This window comes from Mauremys mutica, chromosome 12 (genome assembly GCF_020497125.1).
Source record: "Mauremys mutica isolate MM-2020 ecotype Southern chromosome 12, ASM2049712v1, whole genome shotgun sequence".
Classification (NCBI taxonomy): domain Eukaryota; kingdom Metazoa; phylum Chordata; order Testudines; family Geoemydidae; genus Mauremys; species Mauremys mutica.
In genome coordinates this window covers 58,643,023-58,667,116 of record NC_059083.1, presented here as the reverse complement: position 1 = coordinate 58,667,116, position 24,094 = coordinate 58,643,023, and the positions used below count along the sequence as shown (strand labels likewise).

Below are 24,094 nucleotides of genomic sequence, written 5' to 3'. Positions count from 1 at the left end.
GCTGGAGCAGACTGCCGCCAAGGAGGAGGAGCCTCAGAATCAGGAACACCTCTCATTGTCCTCTCCATAAAAAATATTTTCAGTCAGGCATCATAGACCTTTTCCTTTCCACTGCAGCATTTGACTTTGTTTCTCCCAAAGAAAGGGAGACAAGCAGAGGAAAGAAGACATAGATAGGTGTGTTTTTCTCATCCTTTAATCATTCTTGTGACTCTTGAATTGAGGACAGCAGTGGTCACCTCAGTGTCACGTACACAGGTAAAATAACCTGTCTACTCCTACTCAAGATGCCCCTGTTTGGAATTCCAGGATAGCATTAGCTCTTGGGGTCACAGCATCACACTGGGAGCTAATGTTCAGCTGATTATCCATCATGATCTCAAATCGTTTTCAGAGTCACTGCTTCCCAGAATAGAGTCTCCCATCTTGTAAGTATGGCTACATCCTTTGGTCCTACATGTACACGTTTACAATTAGCAATATTAAAACCTATGTTGTTTGCTATAGCCTAGGTTATCAAGTATCAGAGGGGTAGCCATGTTAGTCTGGATCTGTAAAAGCAGCAAAGAGTCCTGTGGCAGCTTATAGACTAACAGATGTATTGGAGCATGAGCTTTCGTGGGTGAATACCCACTTTGTCGGATGCATGTGGGTATTCACCCACGAAAGCTCATGCTCCAATACATCTGTTAGTCTATAAGGTGCCACAGGACTCTTTGCTGCTTTTAGCTTATCAAGTAATCCAGATTGCTCTGTATCAGTGACCTTTCATCTTCATTATTTACAACTCTCTCAACTTCTGTTCATCTGCAAACATTATCGGTTATGATTTTATGTTCTTTTCCAAGTCCTTGATAAAAATGTTAAATGGAGGAGGGCCAACTGTACAGGACCCTACTAGAAACACACCTGCACAGTAATGATTCCCAGTTTAAAATTACATTGTGAGACCTGATGGTTAGCCAGTTTTTAATCCATTTAATATCTCCAATATTAATGTTACATTGTTCTAGTTTTTTAGTCAAACGTCTTATAGAAGTCTAAGTATATTGCATCAACACTATTACCTTCATCAACCAAACTTGAATTCTTATCGAAGAAAGATATCAAGTTATCATATAACTGCTTTAAAATGGGGTCCTGTCTAAGCTAAAGAGAATGGGCCACAGCTATGAGGTGAGGGTCTGTAAATTCTTACCAGACTTAGCTAGACTAATGGGGAAAATATAGGGCCCCAGACTGAGAGCCTTTTACAGATCCAGGGAATGGATATTTTACATGCCCAATCCCTGCACCACTTTGAATACAGGCTACAGATTTCTGTTTCATCGGCAACTGAGGGGACCAGCAGCTCTTAGCCCAGGGGCTAGAATGCCACTAGCTGGGGAGATTCCCCAGACTGTGTGTTTGCTGACAAGTTTCTGAAGTGTTTGAAAGGACTGAAGAGACCAGGTGACACACATGACATATTCTGACCATACTACAAAAACTGAGAAATCATCTCTGAGAGAAGATCATAGGGGAATGTGTTTTGATGTGTGTTAAAGTACAGAAGTATAGATGCTGGAACTTTATATGTGAATATATGTAACAGCAGGGAAAGTCTGTATGAGGAACATGAGTAGATTTACTGTCTAATAACTTTTGTTTAAAAGTTATTCAGAGTATTAGAAATACTATTTACCATGTTTTAAATTATTTATATGATTTTTTCCTTTGCATTAAGGTTTGATTTACTCAGAAAGTGTATAGTACCACTCTCTTTGACGTTGACTGGGAACAATTAACACATACTTATCAAGGTGTTACACAATAGCCCTGAAGTTTAACTCTGTATGGACAAGGAGGGCATGCTGGGCGCAGGTGCAGCTCCAGTGGGCACATCTGGCAAAAAGATTCCAGATACACGCGCACATACCAAAAGTCAGATCCAGGTGGACAAATGCTTGAACAGAAGAACAGGCAGTTAGATGCACAGACAAATAACACAAATACCTTCAATAATTAGTCATCATGGATGTAATGGGAAGCACAAAACTACCCATTTGTTGTGGAATACATATAATCCCCACTCAAACATTCTGCAATCTTTACAGCAAACGCACATGTAAAGAGAAATACATAAGAAGTGTAGGTCTGAGTGGTTGATCTAGATGATGTAGGGATGCAGATGTGAGAGCCAGGTGAGGACTGGATCCTTTCTGGAGCAGTTAGGTAGCTCTTGGGTGCTCTCATGCTGAGCATGCAGAGTGTTTACCATGAGGAGAGAGGAACGGCTTCTCTAGAAAAACATGTCTGACTTCCATGAGAGTAGGGTGTCTCAGCCTCTGGAAGTCAGGCCACTTCTACCTAGCTACCTAAGTGTGGATTCAGGAGCCTAATTTCGGGTATCCAAGTTGGAAAATGTTGAGCATTAGCAGTACACTGGCTTCATGTTCATTTTGTATGTAATGTCCTTGGTTATTTTAGGGAACCCTACAGTCAAGCATCTATAATATGGAAGTCTTTAGTGAAGGCATCATGAATTATCCTTATTGTGCATGGCCAATGCTCTAAAACAACTCAGTGATAAGTATAACATGTTCTAATGCATTTACATTAACATGTCAATTTTACATGCCCAGAACTGTACTCAACTGATTTCTTCCACTTTGGATTCTTTTTTCCTTATCATCAAGGAGTACTGTCACCAGAAGCAAAACTTCATATTTCTAGGTTCAGCCATTTTTGAGTAATGTGAGTACAAATATTTCCGTTGGAATGAACAGGGGAAGACTAGTAAAACATAATACCTATTCACATAAACTCGGAAACAGTTTGCTGATGTTAAACTTTCAAGAAAAAAAGAAGTTACATTTGGGATGAGACAAGGCAGGAAAATCCAGCCCAAAAGGAGTTTGAGAAAGTTGTGAGCAATGGTGAGAAAAGGGTGGGTTAGAATTCGACTGTGGTATCTCCCAAAGGCCTCAGTCAGGATCTTGGAATACAAGCACAAACAGAGATCTAGTTCCTGCATGGAGCAAGTTACAATGTGGACCTCAACCTATATATACACATATATAGGATTGTGTAGCTATTCAACAACCTTTTCAGTAAAAGACTAATGTCTTACAGAAATGCCAGAAGCTGGAAGACAAGAACAATATACATGGAACAAGTCCTGATGAGTGAAAGACCTTTAGTTTTTCCTGGAACATCTGTTCTGTGTTGTCCGCCTACAGTTTGCCTATTTGCCTTCACTACATACACCTCTACCCCGATATAACGCTGTCCTCGGGAGCCGAAAAATCTTACCGTGTTATAGGTGAAACCGCATTATACCAAACTTGCTTTGATCCGCCGGAGCGTGCACCCCCTCTCCCCCCCTGGAGCGCTGCTTTACCGCATTATATCCAAATTCGTGTTATATCAGGTTGCATTATATCGGGGTAGAGCTATAGTTTATAACTACAACTTTTAGAACCAGCATGATATATGTGTTATTTTTCCCACCATTAACCCAATCTATAAGACATCTCTTTACTCCAGCATCTAAGGAATAACAGCTATAAACAATTTAGTAACTAGTATCAATTATAATGAATTATACAGTTTGATTCTGCTAGAGTTATTTATTCTTAACTATTATAGACAGGGACTGATGTGTAAAACCAGAGCATGCTAGGATGAAAGGGACAATTGCTGAGGAAGTCACAGCCTGTTCTTGTTTCTCTTCTTGAATCTACAGTTTGTGAAGCAAAACTTGAGTAATTATGGTAGATAGTATCCCACAGCCATTCATAGTAACTGTAGTGAGACTGCTGCTTATTCAAAGCAGTAAGACAAACCCATTAATAAGAAAATAGGCGAGTTTTCTGTTTGATTTGATTTTGTAAACAGCAAGGCACTGACACAACAATAATAATTGTGAAGTATTCTGCTGCAGCTGTGCTTTATTTTTCATGTATAATAAAGCAGAGGTATTATAATGAAATCATGTCTGTTCAACAAGAGGTTCCATACAGCTCAATCTGTTCATCTCAGATTCTGTGGGTGTTTTTTTCATTCATTGCTGGAGAATTTATTGTGAAGTGGGAAAGCGTCTCTAAAGGTTTAGGAATAAAAGACCATTTATGTACAAAAAGCTGCACAATTCCTGTTTGATATCACCCAATTTTTGACCATATATGTTCGCTCTTCAGACAGTTTTATTTAAGCTGCTATTACGTATGATTAAGTTCCCTGGAAGTCATCCTGATGAAATGGGTTTCCTGATTAAGAGGGTCCTGATTAAGTGGAGTGGGTGCATTGCACTGCAGTTAGAGATGATTCATTTAGGGCCATTAACAAGAATCTTTTAGAAGAAGATTGTGTGAGATTCATATATTAAGGTTAAATAAATGTGAATACATTTTCTGAATCAGCTCTGCTTTCTTGAGCACACTGTTAAACAGTCTCCTCACCCCCCACCCCCAAATGAGAGCATAACAGGGATGGCCACTGGGTACCCTTACCGGACAGCATAAGTCATGCGATCAGGCCGGATGGCTCTCAACATGCACAGACGCTGCAGAGCTGACTTGCTCTTCCATTCCTGAGGGAACTTCTCCTTTTCAGGGCATTCAGATTCTACAAATTTTTTCCAGCGTTTGGCAGATCCCTCGATATCTCGATCCAGGTTCCGGAATTCCTCCATAGATGACAGGCTCTGGAAAAGTTTAGTGAACTCCATTTAGGACAGAAATATGACGTGCCCCTGGGAATCATTTGTGACAGCTACTAGCTGCTACAGTTTTGCTATGTTGGAGTGGTTAAAGCAGAAGCCAAGGAGCCAGGCTCCTGCGTTCTATTCCCAGGTGGCTCACTTCCTTGTTGTCAGGCATCTAGTCTCTCTATGGCTCAGTTAAGCTATCTGTATAAGGTGAAGAATACAGTATTATATTTCAGAGGTGTGTTGTGAGGCTTACTGAATTAGGCCCAGATTCAGGAAGGCATCCTACTCATGACAGCACTTAAGCATGTACTTAACTTTAAGGGCAATGGGACTTAAACCCATGGTTAAGCATTGTCCTGAATCAGGGCCACAATTAATATGTATAAAGTGCATGAGATCCTTAGAATCATAGAACCATAGGGTCATGTAGGGTGAAATTAACTCTGTAAATGCAAAGTATATTACGTATCAGCCCAAAACAAATTCTGGACACCCCTGAACTATGGGGAAGTTCAGAATAAGAACTGTATTGCTCAGAGCCACTGCTAATTACTATGGGATACATCCTGAGAGATGCTGAGCAGCTATAACTCCCATTTACTTCACAGGTAATATAATTTGTCATCCCAAGCCACATGAAATATGCACCAAAACAATAAATCAGCAAGTGGATCTTCACATACGCCACTAGAAATGCTACTTGATGTTTTGGCAAGTATGATTCCCTGACGGATACCCAGGATTCTTGAGGTGATTGCACACAAACCGAATCACAACCTTTGGACTATGCACAATCAGCTGTGTGAGTCTCTAGAAAGCAGGGTTTACTAGATCCCAGTTGCCCTTGTAGGGTTTGAGGGTAAAAATGGGAGCATGGCCCGAACCACCCTTCAGCTCCTTCCGTAAAAAGCTTTAATCAGACTCCCAAGATGGGTGAGGAGAGTGGGTCCTGAGGGACAATCATTTTAAAGAAGCATAGTCCCCTCTTTCCCACCACACCCATCCATCTGGGTTGTGACCTCCTCCCAAGCACCAGACACATCAAACATGCGTCTATAACAGACATCACAGTGTCACATTATGCACAGGACTCGATGTCAACTTTCTTAGCCACCTCAGCCTGTATGATCCAAGGCCCTGAGGCGAGGAGAACATCTCAGCGGGGAAATCATCCTGGCAGACTGACAGCAGGAGACAGGGATGCAGCCCCAGAGAGCTGAGCCCAGACCATGTCCACAATGGTGCAGGCCCTGACAAACACTGCTCTGTAAAGAGCAACCAAAGGGGCAGAAGCAGGGGAGCATTGACGGCTGGAGGTGAGGTCCCAGCCCGCTGCTAGACAGAACTGAGAGGCAGTTGGGGCCACTCCTGCTTTTTGCCCCTGGAAACCCTCTCCCTGGGAGGCGCAGAGGAGTGGGGGGCAGGAGGGGAAAGAAGAGGACTATTGTGTTCCAGAAGATTCTGAGCTGATGGCCGTCACATTATCCCGGCTGGGGAGAGTGAATATCTTCCCACATCAGCATGCACAGCGGAGCACAGAATTTGGCCCAAGTGGTTACTTTATACACAGTTCAGATTCAGACCCATGCCTGGCTTTGCTGCAGTCAGAAAGCGACACCTCTCCTCTAACTCTGCATACGATCTCAGGCTCTGTTACATGCACCTCCTCTCTAGTGATCCTGAGCTTGACTGCTTCATGGGGTACTAACTGGAAACCAAACTGCACCTCACTCCTCAGCCTTGCCTTTGGTGTCCTTGCCTGCACTCTATCCAGAGACACTGGGGAACCGATGCCCTCACCCACCAGAAGGGGTTAATGACTCTCCCTATCCCCAGCCAATATAGAGGTGATGTCCATGGACTGCATGTAGGCCTCTGTGGCTAAAATATGATCATTGCAACAGAGAGTCTGTAAGGAAAGGTGTAAGCCAGCAGAGAAAAAGATTACACATATCTACAGAGTATCTGCCCCAAATAAAGAGTTAAAATAAATCTGCATTCACATTTCCAAGCAGAGGGTCTCTAAAGTGCCAGGCAAGAGACACTTCTCCCTGGGCACGCTGCTGTCAGCGACAGTGACACAAATGGCTAGGACTGGAATTTCTGGACCTGTGTCAAGCCAAAGGAATGGGGGCTCGGATTCACTCAATGAAGCCATACTAGGTGCATAAGTATAACCGGTTTTATTGCCAAAGTATAATAAGCTTCCCAGCCTTCACGCATTACTAAATATGTGCTTTCCAGCCACCAAGCAAGCATCAATGCTTACGCCCCTTCTGCTACGGACAGTCCCTGACCTGCCAGCCTTGTCCTTGAGGGCTCGTAGCAGGCGCTGCTCCAGCATGGGGAATTCCTGGGCACCCACAAGGCCAGGGTCCGCAGGTGAGACTGTTCATCTAAAGCAATTCTCATAGCTGCTATCATCATCATCTCCTTCTGGGGCAGGGGCAGGGGGGCATATTCACCCACAAGCAGGCTCTGGCAGGAAACACTACTGCTCTCTATTCCCACAGTCAACACTCTCCGGCCTTCCATATCTCTTTTCTTGTTAATCCAGTAGAGTGGCTGTAAGCCAGCCCGGCCGGTCAAAGCCAGTTCACTACTAGCCCCCCCTCACCCAACCATTCTGTAACAACAGCCCAAGGTAACTTGCAGTCAGCCCCACCAGCCCAGTACTGGCAGGAGGTGCTGAGGGTGAGATCTCTGCAGAGAGTGCATGTGGAAGCAATTCCCTTATAGCATTAACAATCACAAAAAGAAATGGGAAATGGAAATGTTAACAGTACGATGAGCATCAGAAGGGAAATCTGATTAGCTCCAGCACTGAGAAATTCAAGGGCTGCAGCCAGCCACAGGCTCAGTAACACCATCTTCATCAACATGTGCAATTTCAAATATATTTGATAGCTGAAATCTGTCTCTTTCTACCCCCATACACACTTGCTATCTCTCCCCACATACACACTCTCTCTCTGCCTGTCCAGCTTCTCATGTTGGTGCTCATCACCATCGCATCTGAGTGCTTCCAACAGCCATAATACATTACTCTTCCCAGAAGGTAGAAGGAGCTCACGCACAGGCACCACTCCCCAAGCTGTGAAATGCAACCATTCTGCACCAACATGCCATGACAGCATTGAGGATGGGAAGTGGAGAATAACTTCTCCAAGTTAAGCCGCTGAGGCAATGGAGAGGACAGAATGTATTAACCAAGTGGGGATGTGGCCAGGAAGAGACCAGGGCTCTTGCTCCTTCGCTTGCAAAAGCGCCCGAGCATTGTTAACAGTTGCAAGTATGAAGGCCCTGAATTGTGTCTCATCCAAAAGGTGGCCCCTAGAGCAGCATACGGCCACTAGCAGCGCAATGAAGCACCTAGGGTGACCAGACAGCAAATGTGAAAAATTGAGACAGGGAGTGGGGGGTAATAGGAGCCTATATAAGAAAAAGACCCAACAAATCAGACTGTCCCTATAAAATCGGGACATCTGGTCACCCTAGAAGCACCGCATCAGTGTTATCTCAGAGAGAAGAATTCCACCCACTGAATCACCAGCACAACTTGCTGTATTGCTTTTGTTTTCATCAGAAGTCTCACATCCGAGTCGTGAATGGGTCCAAACCCTGATGGGGCGAGGCTCTAGGTCTGTGAATTTCACATATTCACATATGCAAAATAAAATCCTCCCCTGCCCTCGCTGTAGCAAATACAAGGGGCATGCTAACCTTTTCCTTAGAGACAGAATTACCATTTTCCATCACAATTCAATTTGGTTTATATTTACATTGTGTCCTTTATCTGCAGTATCGCAGAGAGTGGATCTGAGGGCAGAGAGAAAGGGAGAGCTTTACAGAGAGCTGAGGATGTGAGAATGTGGCTCAAAGGGATGAGGAGAAGCTCCAGACAGATGGGGCAGCAACACACAATGCCTCACTGGGCTGCTGCCTCTAGGGAATGGGTTGAATGTTTTATGCACAAGAACAACTTCAAAGGTTTGGTGTCATTGTTACTTTATAGAACTTATCTTCCAGTGCCAGATACACAAAGGCCTACAGTAGTGTATTTATTGGAGAGAATACATATTCTTATCACTGAATGCAGTCATTTTTAAGGACACTATCAGGTCAAATCTGCCCCAAAATGTAAGTGTTGCTAAAATGAGATTTTACACAACCTAAGACAAGTAGAAATAGGTCCATGGATTTTTTTTTAATCTTTAGTTTTAATGGAAATAGTTTTAAACAAACAACCCAAATAACCCTCCCCCTGTATACTTTCAACCCAGACACTGCAGTATTGTTCTGTTGCGTCAGAATCTGAAAGTGAAAGTGACAAGTCTATTTTCTATGTCCCACCCTGAGGTTAATAATATAAACAAGTAAAATAGTATCAATAGCAAACTGCTTGCCATCCTCAAGTGTTTAAAAATCATGAATTGGCCCCCCCAAAATCCTGAGTATTTAAACATGAGTTGTTTTTTTTGTAAAAATAATAAAATCTGGGGTCTTCTTATATGCCTTCTGCTTTTTGAGCCCTTTGGGTTCACTTGGTTTCAAGTTTTCAAGCTTTTCTCCCTAACCTTGAGCACTAGAAACTTCCTTTGGGAAAAAAAGAAAGAGAAAGCTGAGAGTGTCACCTAATCCCAGGCTTCCAGCCTCTGTGGCTTTAAGAAACACCCCAAATGCCACAAGACTCATGACATGATTGTGAGAATAAGCAACACTGTGAAAGCAAGGGAGATTTTAAACACTTTAGCAGTTTGAACAATCTAAGGTATTATTTGTGAGATGTGTTTTTATAAAGTATACTGTTTTTAACATGAGATTGCTCCTGTAGTGTCACTATTTTATATTGAGCACCTTTGAACAGTTTTTCGGAGTAACTGTAAGGTAGTAGCAGAGGCTCTCAGCACAGAGCACTATGGTCTCTGTGATCATGTTTAAGGAAAGATCCAATACACAAAGGTGAGGAGAAAGTAACAAGCAACACAAATATACATAATTTATAGGCTTTACATTTGTTTTATTTAACCTTGCAAAATTCTGCTCACTTACTCCAGTCCAGTAACTTGTCAGGTGACTAAAAATAGCCTTACTTTGTTCATCATTATTGTTATTATTGTGCCTAAGTGTCCCACTTTAGTAATAGATCCTGTATGAATGAGTAACACAAACAGTCCCAGAGAGCTCCCAATCTAAGATTTAAACAGTGCATGATAGATGAATAAACAGGCAAATGAGAAGGACAAGGTTATGGTGGACACAGATGTGTTTGCATGAATTGCTCATAACAGTGTTGCCAGTAGTCACGGGTGGCCACCAGGCTAGCCAATGCCAGACAGTAGTAATGTACAGGCATCTTGGCAAAGGCTGACTTCAAGGAAGAAAAACTGGCAGTTTTGTGAATGTTGACAAGTAATTCTTTCTGAGTGGCAGGGGCAGCACACAGTGCAGTCTGTGAAAACTTACAGGGTCCTGGCTAGCTGTAACTGAAGCCAATGGCAAATCAAATTATTTCAGTGGGAGCAGCAGGATTATATCTGCGGTCTGGGAATGTTCATTTCTATTCCAAAGTTCTAAAGGTTCAAGCTCTGCATGTAACTAGTCGTCTAAGCTATGGATTCTCCAAGTGTGCCGTAGTATTACTCCACCAATGTGCCAGAGATGCAGGCCTCCTCAATGGAAATAAGGTAAAGACTCCCCATAACCTTAGCATCCCATGATGTGTTTAGAGCAGTGCTTGGGGGAAGAACATGCAGTCAGTTCATTACGGTCCTTGTTTGAACTTTTAGAACTTGGCAAAAGCAGAACTGCTGAGTTAATGTTCAGTGTTTGATATTCAACTTAACTAGCTGGGATATTATAAGGCTCTTCTTACCACTGCATTGCTATCTTGGGCACTGGGCACTCAATCCCTTCTATACTGTGCCTGTGTAGTCTCCCAGGGGCTGTAATACTTTGGTCTAATTTCAGTTAAAAAATTTGGTCTTGAATTTAGCAGGTGCTGGGTGGTGATGGTGGCCTGCGATATCAAGAGGTCTGACTAGATGATCTGATGACCTCTTCTGGCCTTGAACTCTATGGCCTTATACCTTCCATATGCATTAGAAAGGTCTTTTTTCTTGAGTGTAAATGTATTTTTCCCATTTCTCTCCTCCATTTGCTGTGGGTTTGCTCATGGCTCCTCAGGGAAGCCAGCATCCTCAGAGCCCGAGATACACCGCTCCACGGAGGATGGTAAAGCCATGCCTATGTCCAGCTAAGATTGATAAATTGGGTTGTGCTGGAAGCTGACACATTGGCAAATGAACTATTCCATTTGAATAATGTTAACTAGAAGGATTAGAGAATGATGGATTATTTGCCATCTTCCCAGACTAGGTTTTGTTTTGTATTATTCATTTGCCAGAGGTGTTGTTTTTGTTTAGCTGCACTACCTGAATTATTCAGCTCAGGAGTACAAAACTAATGAAGGTAAAAATAAAGACATGATGCGTTTGTCAAACTTCAATCAGCACTCAAGACAAGAGGTACATTTTAATCATCCTCGTTACTTTTATAGAGGCTGACAAGCTCACTGCACCTTATGCCCCCGTCTTCCTTCAAAACTGTCACCACTTTCTCCCCTTGACTAAGTTATTACTGTTATATTGGGATTAAAGTGTGCATAGCACCATTAATTTACGTGACCCTGTACAAACACCTCCTTCAGCTCATGCAGACACCCCTTTCTAGGCTACCATCTGCTGCCATTTTAGCTGGCCAGTAGTGGGTGTTCTAGAAGTGATGGATCTCATCATGAAACTCCCAGCGAAGCCTGAGTACGGAGTTAGGAAGTAAGGATTCCAGGATTGAGGCTGTTAGTATTAGTATATTTGTGTGGATATCTCCATTTAATAAAAAAAAGTCAAGAATGAAAAATTATCCATAAAAAAATCATCTGACCTGAGATCACAATGTTGCCATCATATAGTCATTGCATGGTGCCACTCAAGGGTGAAGTTAAGGGTGTGGTAGTGTGTGTGAACTTTGTATTTCCATCATCTAACATGTCTGGATTGCTTTTAAATTTACCCTTAACTCCAGAATGGGATTAAGGCACAGGCATTATAGGCCCATCTCTCAGGCCCCATTTCCTGGAGTCATGTGATTATATCAGAACCTGGGGTTCTATTTTAAAGGGAGTCACTAGTTCTCATGGTTGAAAAGAAAATCCTGAAATCTTGAAAACATGCCCTGAGTGTAATCAGTTCAGGGGTATTTGCCAGAGTCTGCAGACTACCTGAAACTATAGCTCAGAAAGGCAAGAACTGTGCCACCCCAAATGACCTGCTGCCCTGCCAACACCTCCTCTGCAGAGGACTCTGTATGTGGCAGGCCCTGCCCATGTACCCGCCCAAGCAGTTACACTCCAGCTGCTGGGGTAAATACTGAAGAGGCCCATTCCTGCCACTTCTGTGGGTGAGGTGATCCCGTGCCACTTCCCCTGCTTCGGGGGGAGGAGGGGGACAGAAAGCGGTGTACATTTGAGGATATGCTGTATTCTGCATATATAATAAGTTGAATTCTTGCTTCAAGAACAAAACTGATCATTCTTAACACTCTGTGGCTGTGACCAGCACCTCCATAAATTACAATCTGCTATTTGTCCAGTGTCCATACTTTGGTGTCACAGGGTTTCTGGCCCCTTAAGGGGAGTTGCTCCTCAGTCCCACTTGTGATAGCTCTTCTCCCCAGATGGGGAGGATGAGTAACAATGAATTATGTCATGTGACAGATGGGTCAGGTGACTGAATCAGGCCGAAGGTAGATAAAGAAGAGGCCTAGAGAGAAAAGGTGTGTGTTAGTAAATGTCTGCAGCCACTGCAGAAAGTGAGTTCTCCTGCAAGGCCCTGCATCAGCAGGAGAGAAGACACAAAGGGAAAGGAGGCTGTCGAAGAAGGCAGACAAGGCCTTGGGTCGTCTCCAGGACCAGAAGGCTTAACTCCAGTCAAGAAGGCCAGGGAGTTACTGCTGGGAGAGCAGGAAGGAGGGGCTGGGCCCAGCTTGGGACTGGGGTGAAGACTGTTGTTTGAGTTTTATTTTGAGAGACTCTGCAAGATTTAATCATTTGGACCCCAGAAGGGGAACACTTTGAATGTTTCGACTGTATGGAGTGACTAAACTGCCCTCAACAGAAGGTGAAATTAAGGCAGGGCACCATAGAGCCACCCAAGGTCGTGAGGGGGAGCTTGTGTAGCAGGTGACCCAATTACACTTGGGATAAATGCTAATCTTGAGCTGACAGCACATAGCTCTGGAACCTGGGATATGTTAACCTTCTGACGGACTCCAAACAGAATCTCCATGGAACTTTTGATCCTTCTAGTTTGTCATCCTTCTAAAAGTGCAGCTCTCCAGCTCTGCCTGTCTTTCATGTTTAAGAGCAGATATCCAAAAAGGGGAAAATCTTGGCCCCAGCTGGGTGTGTTAAGCCAAATGTCTCAGGTCCCTCCCCGCCTACCCCCCCCCCCCCGACTCCATACACAGACTGGAGCAGAGAGATCTGGTTGGCAAAGTTATTACCAAGCTTAGCTGACATAGCATGTGCACTTGAGCCTTTTCCTGTGAATTGCCAATTAGGAGCTTGTGGTGTTTAGATGTTGCTTGTAATTATTAGAACTGGGAGCACTGGCTGTTGGCAGTCTGAAAGGACAGGAAACAGGAAGGAGGGGGAAGGAGTTGAGGAGGCAGAGTGAGAGTTACAGAGGGTGTAGCAGCAGCTTGGTAAAGAGGTTTCCACTGTGAAAATAAAGTCCTGTTGAAGTTTGTTAGTACCTTGCCTGGTTGATACAACAGAGCTGTCTTACTAAACGGCTTAGTACAAATTGAAGATCATACTGTAGAATCAGCACTTATGGATATCATGTGGATCTGTAACCCCTCCTGAAGGACTTTGGGTCGGTAACCCACTGAACAGATCATACTCATCCTCCCAGGTAACTTCATTAACATTTATATTAATCTTTGTATAATAATGAAGCCGATTACAATTACAAACATATTTAGCGTATAACTTAAAATTCAAATAACGATACTTGATTAAAATATTGCACTGATTCCAAGTACCACACAGGCGTGCTCACAACAAAATGAGAATGGCTCCTATAAAGATGTTGCAATATATTCTACAGTGGTGAGGTACAGAATCTGACTGGGCAGAAGTAGTCTTGGCATATCAGTTGGCAGTTCCCAAGGGGGTTTCTGTGATCCAACCCATCACATGTATTTCTTATTTTAAAACCCTAGGAAATTAGATTAATCTGCCCATCACACACCCCCAAAAAAACCCTACATCTGGTGTGCCTGCCTACATTGTGACGTTTTGCACCATTCCCTCCATCTAGAGAGTGGATTAATATTTCTAGAGAATGGACATGACCTTTGCATCAACAAATCCCAATACAGTAGAATCCATATTTGTGATGGTGGGTTAGAAATAACCCCCCACTCTGGGCAGGTTATGCCCTTGTTTGGAGAGCACAAAGGCTTGTTTGAGGCACAAAAGCTTCAGGAATCATTGTAAGAGGCATGGAAGCATCTGGAGAAGCCATATTTCTATGCTGCCAGCCAGGCAAGAAGTCACCACTTCAGAGGTTCATCTCTGATCTGCCCAGCAGCAAACCTTAAGATGGAGACCAGTGTCAGTCTGCCAATAGGAACAGTTCAATCAGATATAAAAATTCTTTCAGTTAACAGGTTAAAATGAATAAAAGACGGTTACTCACCGTTGTAACTGTTGTTCTTCGAGATGTGTTGCTCCTATCCATTCCAGTTAGGTGTGCGCGCCGCGCGTGCACGGCTCTTCGGAAGATTTTTACCCTAGCAACACTCGGTGGGTCGGCTGGGCGCCCCCTGGAGTGGCGCCACTATGGCACAGGATATATACCCCTGCCGACCCATCCGCCCCTCAGTTCCTTCTTGCCAGCTACTCCGACAGTGGGGAAGGAGGGCGGGTCTGGAATGGATAGGAGCAACACATCTCGAAGAACAACAGTTACAACGGTGAGTAACCGTCTTTTCTTCTTCGAGTGATTGCTCCTATGCATTCCAGTTAGGTGATTCCCAAGCCTTACGTAGGCGGTGGGGTCGGAGTTAGATGTTGCAGAATGCAAAACTGCTGAGCCAAAGGCTGCATCAGCTCTGGACTCTTGGACCAATGAGGCAAAGGTGTGGACCGAGGACCAGGTAGTTGCACGACACATCCCCTGAAAGAGTATGTGCGCCAGGAAGGCAGCAGAGAAGCCTGAGCCCTGGTGGAATGTGCAGTAAGGTGGCTCTATGGAACATGGGCCAAAACACAGGAGGTGCAGATGCACGACGTCATTGAAGATGAAATCCTCTAGGAGGAGACAGGTATGCCCTTCGACCGGCATGCCAGTATGACGAAGATTTGGGGGTGTTACGAAAGGGCTTTGTCCGCTCGATATATATTGCGGACGCCCTACGGACGTCTAGGGAGGGCAATTGTTGCTCTCCTTACGATGAGTGTGGCTTCGGAAAGAAGACCAGAAGGAAGATCTCCTGGTTGATATGAGAGGCCGACACCACCTTAGGGAGGAAGGTCGGACGTGGTAACAACTGCCCTTGTCCTTGAGGAACACAGTATAGCGTGGGTCCATCGTGAGAGCCTGAATCTCGGAGACTCGTCTGGCCTATGGCAAGGCTACGAGGAAAACTGTCTTCTGGGACAGGTATAACAGCGAGCATGTTGTCAGTGGATCGAATGGGGCAGTCATAACTGGTTAGAACCAGGTAGAAGACCCAGGTTTTGGTGGGGCCAACTGGGGGGGGGTACAAACGCTCCGAGCCCTTGAGGAACCTAGAAACCACAAGGTGTAAGAATACGGAGCGGCCACTCTCCACTGGGTGGAAGGGAGAGATGGCTGCCAAGTGTACCCTTAATGATGATCGCGCTGCTGTTTGAGAGACCAGAGGTAGTCCAAGATGGAATGGATCGGGACCTCGGCGGGAGAAACATCGCGTGTTTCGAAGCAGCAGGAGAAACGCTTCCACTTGGCCAGATACGTTAACCGAGTGGAAGATTGCCTACCACCCAGGAGAATCCTGTAGAACCGAGGCAGAACAACGTAACTCGGATCGGTTTAGCCATGCAGCAGCCATGCTGTGAGGTGCAGGGATTACAAATCCGGGTGGTGAAGCTTGCCGTGATCCCGCGCTATGGGGTCTGGGCAAAGAGGCAGGGAAATAGGGTTGGCTACCGACAGGGGTAGCAACCTGGTGTACCAGTGCTGCCTGGGCCACGCTGGAGCGATCATGATCAGGTGCGCTCTGTCCCTGCGGAGTTTCAGCAGGGCCCTGTGAACCAGCCGGAATGGTGGAAAAACGTACAGCCGATGGCTCATCCACGGCATCAGAAAACACCTCCAAGATCGAGCCCGGGGAGAGGCCTTGGAATGAAGAGAACTTCTCTCTCTTTCCGTTCTCGCGAGAGCGAAGAGGGCTATGTGGGGAAAGTCCCACATCCGAAAAACGGAATGGATAATGTCCGGAGGAAACGACCACTTGTGAGACAGGAAGGATCTGCTGAGGCGATCCGCCAGCTGAAACGCCTGGTATACAAGGCAGACTGCTCTCAGCTCTCGGACATCGATGTGCAAGGCCAGCTCTTGAGCCGACCGAAGGCCGTGAGTGCGAAACTGACCCAGGTGAGCACCCAGCCGAGAGATGGGGTGTCTGTCACGAGGGACTCCCAGGGGTGAATGGAACAGCATCCCTGGATACACCAGGGAGGGCGCTGACTCCCGGTCGAGGGAGCCTAGGATGCTCAGGGGGAACGAGACAAATATGAGTATGCTATCTCTGCCCGGGTGGTACACCAAGGTGAGCCACGATTGAAGTGGACGGAGGCGAAGCCTGGCATGTTTGGAAACAAACGTGCAGACAGCCATGTGACTCAGGAAACCTAGGCAAGTGCGAGCCAAAGTTGTCGGGAAGGCCCGTAGACCTTGTACAATTGTTACCAGCGCATGAAACCGAGGCTGAGGTAAGCAGGCTCTGGCGAGACTGGAGTCCAGGATGGCCCTAATGAATTCTATTCCCTGTGTGGGAATCAGAGTGGATTTTTCTATTGATCATCAGGCCTAGACACAGGAATAGGTCCGTGTCGATGCCCACATGACTGGTAACTTGGGCCCGATGGTCCCTCGAATGAGCCAATCGTCTAGATACGGAGAACGTGTATCCGACGGTGGCGAAGAGAGGCAGCGACTACAGCCATGCACTTTGAATACACTTGGGCTGTATAGAGGCCAACCGGGAGGGCCGTATACTGGAAACGACGGTAGGCCCCAAACCGGGGGTACCTTCTGTGTGGAAGAGAAATGGCGACGTGAAAATACGCGCCCTTCATATCGAGGGAGGCATACCAGTCTTTGGGATCCAAGGATGGGATGACGGTCCCCATGGGTACCATGCGGAACTTATCTGCATCGTGAACTTGTTGAGTTCCCGCAGGTCTAGGATAGGTCTGAGACCTCCCTTCGCCTAGGGGATTAGGTTTCGTCCTTAGGTACCTCCTGTATAGCTCCGATGAAGAGGAGCGTCCACACCTGTTGCAAGAGGAATCGCTCGTGAGAGGGGTCCCTAAGAGGGACGAGGATGGGTAGGCTTTAGCCCCATTGGTGGTTAGAAGGACCCTAATTTTGGCTCCTTTGGGGTCCTGATTGACGCCTACGACCGCGTAAGCGACGCCTGCTGGCAAAGTCCTGTCTTTGTCTAGGCGCAGGGTAAGAGCGGTGAGGCTGGGGACGGAAAGGTCGGTGCTGAAGCACCGGCATGTGCATGCCGAGAGAGAGCGCAAAGTGACCCTGCTGCCCTTTAGGCTTTGCAGCCTAGGGCCAGTTTTTTTTAGAGAACAGGCCTTTGCCATTGAAGGGCAAGACCTGTATAGTGTGCAGCAGCTGCGAGGGAAGGCTCGATAACTGGAGCCATGAAATGCGCCTCGTGGCAACACCCGAGGCCAGAGTCGTGGCAGCGGAGTCAGCTGCATCCAACGAGGCCTGGAGGGAAGCTCTAGCCAGCTTCTTCCTTCGTTCCAGGAGGGCATCGAACTCTTGACAGGAGTTCTGAAGAACCGACTCTGTAAATGTGCCCAGTGTCACCCATAGTAGCGGCTAAGCAGGGCTTGCTAGTTTGCTACACAAAGTGGCAGGGCCCCCGCCGAGTACATCTTACGGCCCAGTAAGACCAGTCGCCTAGCCTCCTTAGATTTAGGGGCTTGTGCCTGCTGGCCATGGCGTTCTGTCCCATTAAGGGACTGGACGACAAGGGACGGGGGGTTAGACGTACATATAGGTACTCGTACCCCCTGAATGATACCATGCACTTGTGTTCCGATCGGAGGAGGGCCCGAGGAGTATGTTCCTGCCCCCACCTCATCTGCGGAGGAGGAAGAAGAAAGGCCAGGGACAAGCGGGTCCTGTGTGGGCTTGCGCTCCTGGACGACCTCCTGATCCGGTGGGATCTGGGAGCCCGGTGGGTGAACCGGGGCTTGCTCCATACTGGTCTGAGGGGGATGGCTAATTGTCGCCTCTGGCACCCAGAGCTCCGACGGAACGGAGCGAGATGGGAGCACCGGTATGCCTCTGGCGTGGTAGTACGCCCAAGGTGACTAGAAGGACCACTGATAGGAAGACTCTGGAGGGCACATCGCAAAACAGAGTACTGCGCATATGACGTGTCCGCACGCGGCAACACTGATGCGTGGCTGGATGGCCCTGAAGGAGCTGAAGAGGCTTTGGTAGAGTCTCCTCTAACTGACGTCGCTCGACGCGGCCCCGGGGATCGGTACCGGGAGACATACTGGTACCGAGAACGGGACCTGCCACTGGAGCTGTGCCGGGCGGTCGACCGAGAGCGTGAGGCTCGAAGTTCAGGAGTGGCTACGGGAGTCTCGGTGCCTGGGGCGGTGCCGGGATCGGGATCGGTGCCGAGTGTACCGGGCCAGCGAACAGGACGCTGACCAGTGCCGCGAGTACTAATGGTACCGAAATAGAGAACGGTGCCGAGACTGCGAGCGGCGTCGGGACCTCGATCGGTGACGGGACCGAGAACGTCTGCGGGACCGTGATCGGGAACGGTGCCGCTCTGCGGTGCCGACGCAGGGTGGCGTGAGCAAGACAGGCTCGCCGATAGACAATATAACCCGCACTGGAGGTGTCGGGGGTTAAAGCAGCACAGGCTATGCCCTTGCCATCAACTCCCTCGCTGTGGAAATGTTTCCAGCGTGGAGGGAATAGTGAGTTCGACCACAGCTCGTACTTCAGTGCTGGACTCGACGGCTCTTGCCTGGCTGGAGTTAACAGTGTGGATACTGTCGGTGCCGCAGCAGACATCGGTGCCGGGCGATCCGACTGAGCATAGCGCTCCGCTACGGAGCAGGCGGCTCGGATGCAGCTGCATAGCGAGCTCGACCACGGTCCATACCGGGGAGCTTTCCAGCACCGGACTCGACGGCTCTTGCCTGGCCGGTGTTAACGGTGCGGATATTGTCGGTGCCGCGGCAGACATCGGTGCCGGGCGAACCGACTGAGTGTAGCGCTTGGCTGCGGAGCAGGCGGCTCGGACGCAGCTTCATAGTGAGCTCGACCACGGTCCGTACCGGGGAGCTTTCCAGCACCGGACTTGACGGCTCTTGCCTGGCCGGAGTTAATGGTGCGGATATTGTCGGTGCCGCGGCCGACATCGGTGCCAGGCGCTCCGATTGAGCATAGCGCTCGGCTGTGGAGCAGGCGGCTCGGATGCAGCAAGTATATTGTGTCTCTTCATCCTCCAGGAGAGGGAACCATGCCGAGTGGACGTCGGAGCCAGCGAGGGCCAGTGCCGGGAGGCCTTGGCAGTACCAGCGATCCGGTGCCGAGGGAGCGCTCCTTGAAGACTAACCAGCGCTCGGCGCCGAGAGCGGAGGAGCAAGAGCTGCCTCCCTCAGGAGCTGCTTGAGACGAAAGTCCCGCTCCCCTTTGTTCTCGGATTAAAGGCCTCACAAATGCGGCACTTATCTGTTAGTTGAGATTCCTCGAGGCACTTAGGAGAGGATCTCTTGTCGGCCTCGGCTCGTGGCCGGCCGAGCATTGTAAACCCTGTGGACCGGGCATCGGACCCGGCACCGGGTGAGGGGAAGGGGATAAACCCCAAACCCCTGAAAATAAATACTATACTACAAAAGAAATAAAGTTAACTACAACTATATACTAAACGAGAGAAACTACGAGTAGCTAGGGAAGTGGAGGTCAGCTAAGCCGCGCTCCACTGTTCCAACGGCCGTCACGGGCGGAAAGAAGGAACTGAGGGGCGGATGGGTCGGCAGGGGTATATATCCTGCGCCATAGTGGCGCCTCTCCAGGGGGCGCCCAGCCGACCCACCGAGTGTTGCTAGGGTAAAAATCTTCCGAAGAGCCGTGCACGCACGGCGCGCACACCTAACTGGAATGCATAGGAGCAATCACTCGAAGAAGAACTAAATGTTCCCATGCAGCACAGAACATTTCAGTCAGATGGGTCCATCAATGGCTATTAGCCAAGATGGTAAGGGACACAAGCACATGGTCCAGCTGTCCCTAAACCCCTCCCAGCTTGGAATCAGCTATAAACTTTAAAAGTGTGCTCGCTATGCAATTTTCTAAATCATTAATGAAGATATTGAACAGAACCAGACCCAAAACAGATCCCTGGGAGACCACACTCAATATGCCCTTCCAGCTTGATTGTGAACCACTGATAACTAATCTCCTGGGACAGTTTTCCAACCAGTTATGCATCCACTTTATAGTAGCTCCACCTAGGTTGTATTTCCCTAGTTTGTTTATGAGGAGGTCATGAGAGACAGTATCAAAAGCCTTACTAAAGTCAAGATATACATCATCTACCACTGCCCCCTGCCACAACCACAAGGCTTGTTATCCTGTTGAAGAAAGCTATCAGGTTGGTTTGTCATGATTTGTTCTTGACAAATCCATGCTGACTGTTACTTATCACCTTATTATCTTCTACGTGTCTGCAAACTGATTGCTTAATTATTTGCTCCAATATCTTTCCAGGTACTGAAGTTAAGCTGACTTGTCTAATTTCCCAGGTTGTCCTTTTTTCCCCTTTTATAGAGTGGCACTATATTTGCCCTTTTCCAGTCCTCTGGGATCTGTCTTTCATTACTTTTCTAAGATAATCACTACTAGCTCAGATATCTGTTCAGTCACCTCCTTGAGTATTCTAGGATGTATTTTATTAAGCCCTGGTGACTTGAAGACATTTAACTTGACTAAGTAATTTTTAACTTGTTCTTTCCCTATTTTAGCCTCTGATCGTACCTCATTTTCACTGGTATTCAGTATGTTAGACATCCGATCACTACTAACTTTTTTGGTGAAAACTGAAACAAAAAAAGTCATTTAGCATTGCTGCCATTTCCACATTTTCTGTTAGTTCCCTCTACCTCCCAATTGAGTAATGGGCCTACCCTGTCCTCGGTCTCCCTCTTGCATCTAATGTATTCGTAGAATGTTTTCTTGTTACCTTTACATCTCTAGCTACTTTAATCTCAGTTTGTGCCCTTGCCTTTTTAATTTTGTCCCTACATACTTGTTATTTGTTTATATCCATCCTTTGTAATTTGACCTAATTTCCACTTTTTGTAGGATTCTTTTTTGAGTTTCAGATCATTGAAGATTTCCTGGTTAGCCAGGTTGGTCTCTTGCCATACTTCTTATCTTTCCTATGCAGTGGGATAATTTGTTCTTGTGCCTTTAATAATGTCTGTTTGAAAAACTGCCAAAACTGCCTCTTACCGTTCCTTAGAATGATGAACTCATCATTTCATGATCACTTTCACCAAAGCTTCTTTCCACTCCCAAATTCTCAACCAGTACCTCCCTATTTGTCAAAATCAAATCTAGAACAGCCTCTCCCTTGGAAGCTTTTTTCCACCTTCTGAAATAAAAAAATTGTCTCCAATAGACTCCAAGAACTTACTGGATAATCTGTGCCCTGCTGTGTTATTTTCCCAACAGACGCTGGTGTAGCTGAAGTCCCCCATCACCACCAAGTCCTGTGCTTTGGTAGATTTTGTTAGTTATTTAAAAAAAAGCCTCAGCCACCTCTTCTTCCTAATTAGGTGGTCTGTAGTAGATTCTTACAGTGACATCACACTGTTTTTACCCCTTTTATCCTTACCAGAGACTTTCAACAACTCTGTCTCCTCTTTCCAGCTCAACCTCATTCCAAGTGTATACACATCTTTGATACATAAGACAACACATCCTCCCTTTCATCCCTACTTTTCCCTCCTGAGCAAGCTGTACCCTTCTATACCAATATTCCAGTCACGTGTATTATCCCATCAAGTTTTTGTAATGTCAACTATGTCATAGTTGTGTTTAGTAACCAGCATTTCAAGTTTTTCCTGTTTATTCCCCGTACTTCTCACATTAGTATACAGACATCTAAGATACTGAAATGTTCTCTCTGGTCTTTCCCTTATCCCTACTGTAACAGCCCATGCTCCCCCCAGATTTTGACCCTTCTCCCAGGTCTCCATGTTTTTGACTTATCTGTGGGCTTTTGTCACTGCCCCCAGTGAACCTAGTTTAAAGCCCTCCTCACTCAATTAGTCAGTCTGTATCTGTAATGGGGTCAGCACCCGAACTCTTGCTTGCGCCCCCTTTCTCTGGCCGACAGTGCCTGCATATACAGTTCTTTTTCACAGGGTGGCACCCACCTCCCATGTACGGTCCCCTTTTTCTCGGTTGAGTGTGAGTCTATTTTTGGTCATACATTGGGATGGCACCCACCTCTTGTAAGCGCCCCGCCCCCTGGCCAATGTTCTTTTGGCAGATCTTCAGCAGCTCAGCCCTCTGGCTGAGCCACACACTCTGTCCCCCATTCCAGGGTACAAAGCCAAGTTCTTCTCATGGCCCTGGTATGGTGCCCATAGCTCCACGGCTTCTCCCAGAGGCACTGTCTTCTTCAACCACCCAGCCAGGGCCCATCTCAGTACCCGCAGCTGGTGGTGTTTCAGCAGGCCTCCCTGGGCTCATTCTTCAACCAGACCAGTGGGGCACATCTCAGCACCCTTGCTGGCCTGGCCAGGTCCTGTGCTCAGTTCCCCTGGGCTTCAGCCTGCCTGCACTGACCTCTTCATGGTTCTGTTGCTCTTCCCACCAGCCAGGCAACAGGTCTTCAGCAACCTTCCCTGGGCTTCAGTCCTGTCTGCAGGGAGCTGTCCATGGTCCTGTTTCTCTTCCAGTCAGTCATCTGGTCTTTGCTCCTCGAGTTCCACACAGCAACTGAGGTGAGTCCTCTGCTGCTTGACTTATATAGGGGCTTTCTGGCTCCTGACTGGTCTCTCCAGCAGCTCCTCTTATTGGCTATTCCTCTGCAGCCCCTGTAGGCTGCCTGGAGGACTTCTCACTGTTTTTATTCTGAGGCAGGGTGAGGCAGGGCCACGAGGCCTCCAGCAGGGGGCCTCTGGACCTAGTCAACCCTCAGTATCCAAATATGCTCTTCCCCTTCCTCGATAGGTGGACCCCTTATCTGCTTAGCAGTCTTCTTCCCAGAACAGCATCCCGTGGTCAAGGAAGCCAAAGCTCTCCTGGTGACACCATCCTTGCTGCCAGGCATTCACATCCCAGATGCATCTGTCTCAGCCTGGGCCCCTACCCTGACTAACACCCTGACCAACAACCTACGGGCAAAAGGCCCACCACTGTTACACCCCCAAACTCCAGCATTCTCACTAGGTATCTGAACTACACAAAGACCCCATCAAGAAGTGGAAGCTGTCTGAGAAACACACTGTTCCCACTGGTTGCTGTTTAGACCATCATGCCTTGCTGCTTTGCCTGACCTGACTTTTCATCTTGCCTCCCTAACCCACTGACTCGGCCCCTTGGATTGTATCTTCCAGCTACTGACCCCTGCGAGAACTCTGAGTGTTGCCCTGAACTTCTCCGATACCAAATGGCCTCCTGGTTAACAGACTATCTGCAGACACTTGACTACTGCTCTGGCCTACCCTCTGGCCCACCTTGGCCACCAGGCATTACAGTTTGCTAAGATCACTTTGGTCTCCTCCTAGGCATGGAATCCACAGATATGGGGTGCCCCAGGGTACACTGAGCCTCCAGGGGCAGATCACTTGCCTACAGGTGGAAAACCAAGCCTTACAGGCCACAATGGATCAGCTTTGGGTGGAAAACCACACCCTGAAGGAACAGATCACAGAACTGCAAGTGGGAAGGTCTTCTGAGGCCCCACCGCCTACACTGACCTTCAGGATTCAAACCCATGGTACTTTTAACAGAACTATATGATGGATATGGCTTGGAATGAGCCATCCCAGCTACACCAATT

General features: G+C 47.1%; 1 protein-coding gene across 1 annotated transcript in view; it reads right to left on the bottom strand.

Moving 5' to 3' along the window:
• The window catches only part of DNAH9 (dynein axonemal heavy chain 9), a 385,294-nt gene that overhangs the window by 65,371 nt on the left and 295,829 nt on the right, over positions 1 to 24,094 (bottom strand). The window contains exon 60 of the mRNA XM_044984418.1: positions 4,494 to 4,687. Within this exon, the coding sequence (XP_044840353.1) occupies positions 4,494 to 4,687 (194 nt within the window). The remainder of the gene's footprint in view (positions 1 to 4,493; positions 4,688 to 24,094) is intronic.